This window comes from Cervus elaphus, chromosome 16 (assembly GCF_910594005.1).
Source record: "Cervus elaphus chromosome 16, mCerEla1.1, whole genome shotgun sequence".
In the NCBI taxonomy this organism is placed as follows: Eukaryota; Metazoa; Chordata; class Mammalia; order Artiodactyla; family Cervidae; genus Cervus; species Cervus elaphus.
In genome coordinates, this window is record NC_057830.1 from 36,852,796 (window position 1) to 36,855,610 (window position 2,815).

Genomic DNA, 2,815 nt, shown 5'->3' on the forward strand with positions numbered 1-2,815 from the left:
GTTCTGTCATGTAAGCACAGGACCCAAGTTCTTACATTAAATTATTGGACCCAAGACTCAAAAGGTTAAAAACTCCAGAGACTTCCCTGGTGATCCAGTGGCTAAGACTCCATGCTACCAATGCAAGGGTTCAATCCCTGGTCAGAGAACTAAGATCCCACACACTGCATAGTGCAGCCCCCCCCCCCCCCCCAAAAAAAAGTTAAAACTTCAGAATTGGTGAGACTGAGTTTTGTTCACAGAACCAGGTAATATTTTTCAGTTATTTAAGTGGTTATTTGGACATCAAGTAGACTTAAGCATTAATAGTTTAGACCTTCTGCACTCTTGAATTAATGTATTCAGTGCCTAGAAAAACTAATAACTTTAAGCTATTATGCTAATACCAGTAACACCACAGAGAGACGCCAACCTCTGAGGGATATGCTGACCCGTAATTTTGGTCATCTCAGTGCCATTGTTCTCTCTGAAAACTTTCTCATTACTTTTCTGTCTCTTTAGATACCCGTGGACTCTTGATGCAGCTTTCTTAACTCTATAGCTTTTTCCTTTTCATTTATTACATTCATAAAAGAAAGATAAGGCAGCCCTCCATAATTGAATCCTGCATTAACAACAAAAAAAAGAGATGGAATTAGGGAAAAGCAGAGAAGATGAGAAATAAGCAAAGTGTCCGAACAAATGGTTGAAATCATGGGCAATTTTTCAGCTTGATTTATGCTGTTCTTAATTGCCAGTTCCCAGGAGCCTCTTCTGCTTGTTCTTAAATAGGAGAGAGAATGATCTATGCTTAGACCCAGAGTGAACTTGAAATAATGGATGGTACGGGCATTCAACAAGGATGTTCTGTGTGTATGTGAAGGAACTGACTCCTGCCTGGGCTGAAAACTTGGCTCAGTCAGTTTGTAACTTCCGTAAAAGCCAGAGCCCACACTCCGTGTGCATTTAAATGCCACAGTGTTGCTTCACCTATTTTCAAGGATGACCTTTGTTGTAAATTCTTTATCCTGAAATTCATTGAAAATGTTTCCCACTTCAATGCAAAACCAAGGGAGAAACACATTTGGAGGTCATCATTCAACTCTGGGGGCTTCCCAGGTGGCTCAGTGGTAAAGAATCCACCTGCCAATATAGGAGACAGTGGTTTGATTTCTGGCTCAGGAAGATCCCCTGGAGGAGGAAATGACAAACCATTCCAATATTCTTGCCTGGGAAATCCCATGGACTGAGGAGCTTGGCAGGCTAAAGTCCACAGGGTCGTGAAGAGTCAAGACACGACTGAACACACATTGAGTGACCCCATGGACTGTAGCCTGCCAGCCTCCTCTGTCCATGGGATTCTCCAGGCAAGAATACTGGAGTGGCTTGCCATTTCCTTCTCCAGGGGATCTTCCCAACCCAGGGATCAAACCCAGGTATCCCACATTGCAGGCAGACTCTTTACCATCTGAGCCACAAGGGAAGCCAAGCACACACACACAAATTCAACTCTGAGGTTCTGTAGTAGCATGTGTCCCCTTACATAAAAGTTAAATTTCTTATGAAAAAAACTGAAACCAGGTAAAAACACATCCCCTCTTCTCCTGTGATTCAGAGATAGCCACTGTTAACTGGTGCACGAGTGTTATTCCAGTGCATTGTAGATGAGGGTGTTGTTATGCACTGAATGTGTATTCTTCCAAAACTCATGTGTTGAAGTCATCATTCCCAGTGTGAGGGTATTAGAAGGTGGGCCCTCTGGGAAAGGAATTAGGGTGTGGGGCCCCCACAATGAGATTAGCATCTTAACAAGAAGAGGTCATAGCTCTCTTTTCCTCTCTCCTCGTGTTGCACACAGGTGAGATCAGGTGAAGACACAGCATGAAGGCAGCTGTCTACAAGGCCGGGACCCAGGTTTCACCAGGGACCAAATCAGCCAGAACCTTGCTCTTGGACTTTTGGACACCAGAACTGTAAGAAATACATTTCTGTTGTTTAAACCACCCAGTCTATGGTATGTTGTTACAGCAACCTGAGCAGACTAAAACAGGTATATATTTTTTGAATGTGGACCAAAATTTTTCCATCCCTGTTAGTCCCAGCCTTCTTTCTTTGTTGACTTTGCCCAGATATGAAGTGATCTATAAAGAGAGAAAGATATGTCTGACAGATGCCCCTCTCTGTAGCAGAGTGGTTAAAAGAAAGGCTCTAGCCTGTCTGCATTCAAATCTAACATTCACTAGCTCTGTGACATTACGCAAGCCACTTAACTTCTCTGTGCCTCAATTTCCTCAACTAAAATACAACGCGTCCTGTGCCTTTTTATCCTGTTCATGCTTTGGCCACCTGATGAGAAGAGCCAACTCATTGGAAAAGACCCTGATGCTGGGAAAGATTGAAGGCAAAAGGAGAAGGGGGTGGCAGAGGATTAGATGATTAGATAGCATTACCGATTCAATGGATATGAATTTGAGCAAACTCTGGGAGATAGTGAAGTACAGGGGAGCCTGGTGTGCTGCAGTCCACGGGGTTGCAAAGAGTCTGATACGATTTAGCCACTGAACAACTGTGCCTACTTCAAAGGGTTCTTGTAGGGATTAAATTATTAAATTTATTATTGTTGTTCAGGTGCTCAGACATGTCCAACTCTTTGCAACCCCATGGACTGCAGCACGCCAGGCCTCCCCGCCCCTCATCATCCCCCCAAGTTTGTCCGAATTCATGTCCATTGAATTGGTGATGCCACACAATCATCTCATCCTCTGCCACATATTAGTAAACATGCGTATAGTATTCAGAATATCTGTTATATGGCGATCACTCAACAACAAGTCAT

General features: G+C 43.4%; 1 protein-coding gene across 1 annotated transcript in view; it reads left to right on the forward strand.

Moving 5' to 3' along the window:
• Nucleotides 1–2,364, forward strand: part of ADRA1A (adrenoceptor alpha 1A) — a 176,740-nt gene extending 174,376 nt beyond the window's left edge. Inside the window, exon 4 of the mRNA XM_043927690.1 lies at nucleotides 1,838–2,364. Within this exon, the coding sequence (XP_043783625.1) occupies nucleotides 1,838–1,864 (27 nt within the window). The 3' untranslated portion in view covers nucleotides 1,865–2,364. The remainder of the gene's footprint in view (nucleotides 1–1,837) is intronic.
• Nucleotides 2,365–2,815: the final 451 nt, after the last annotated feature.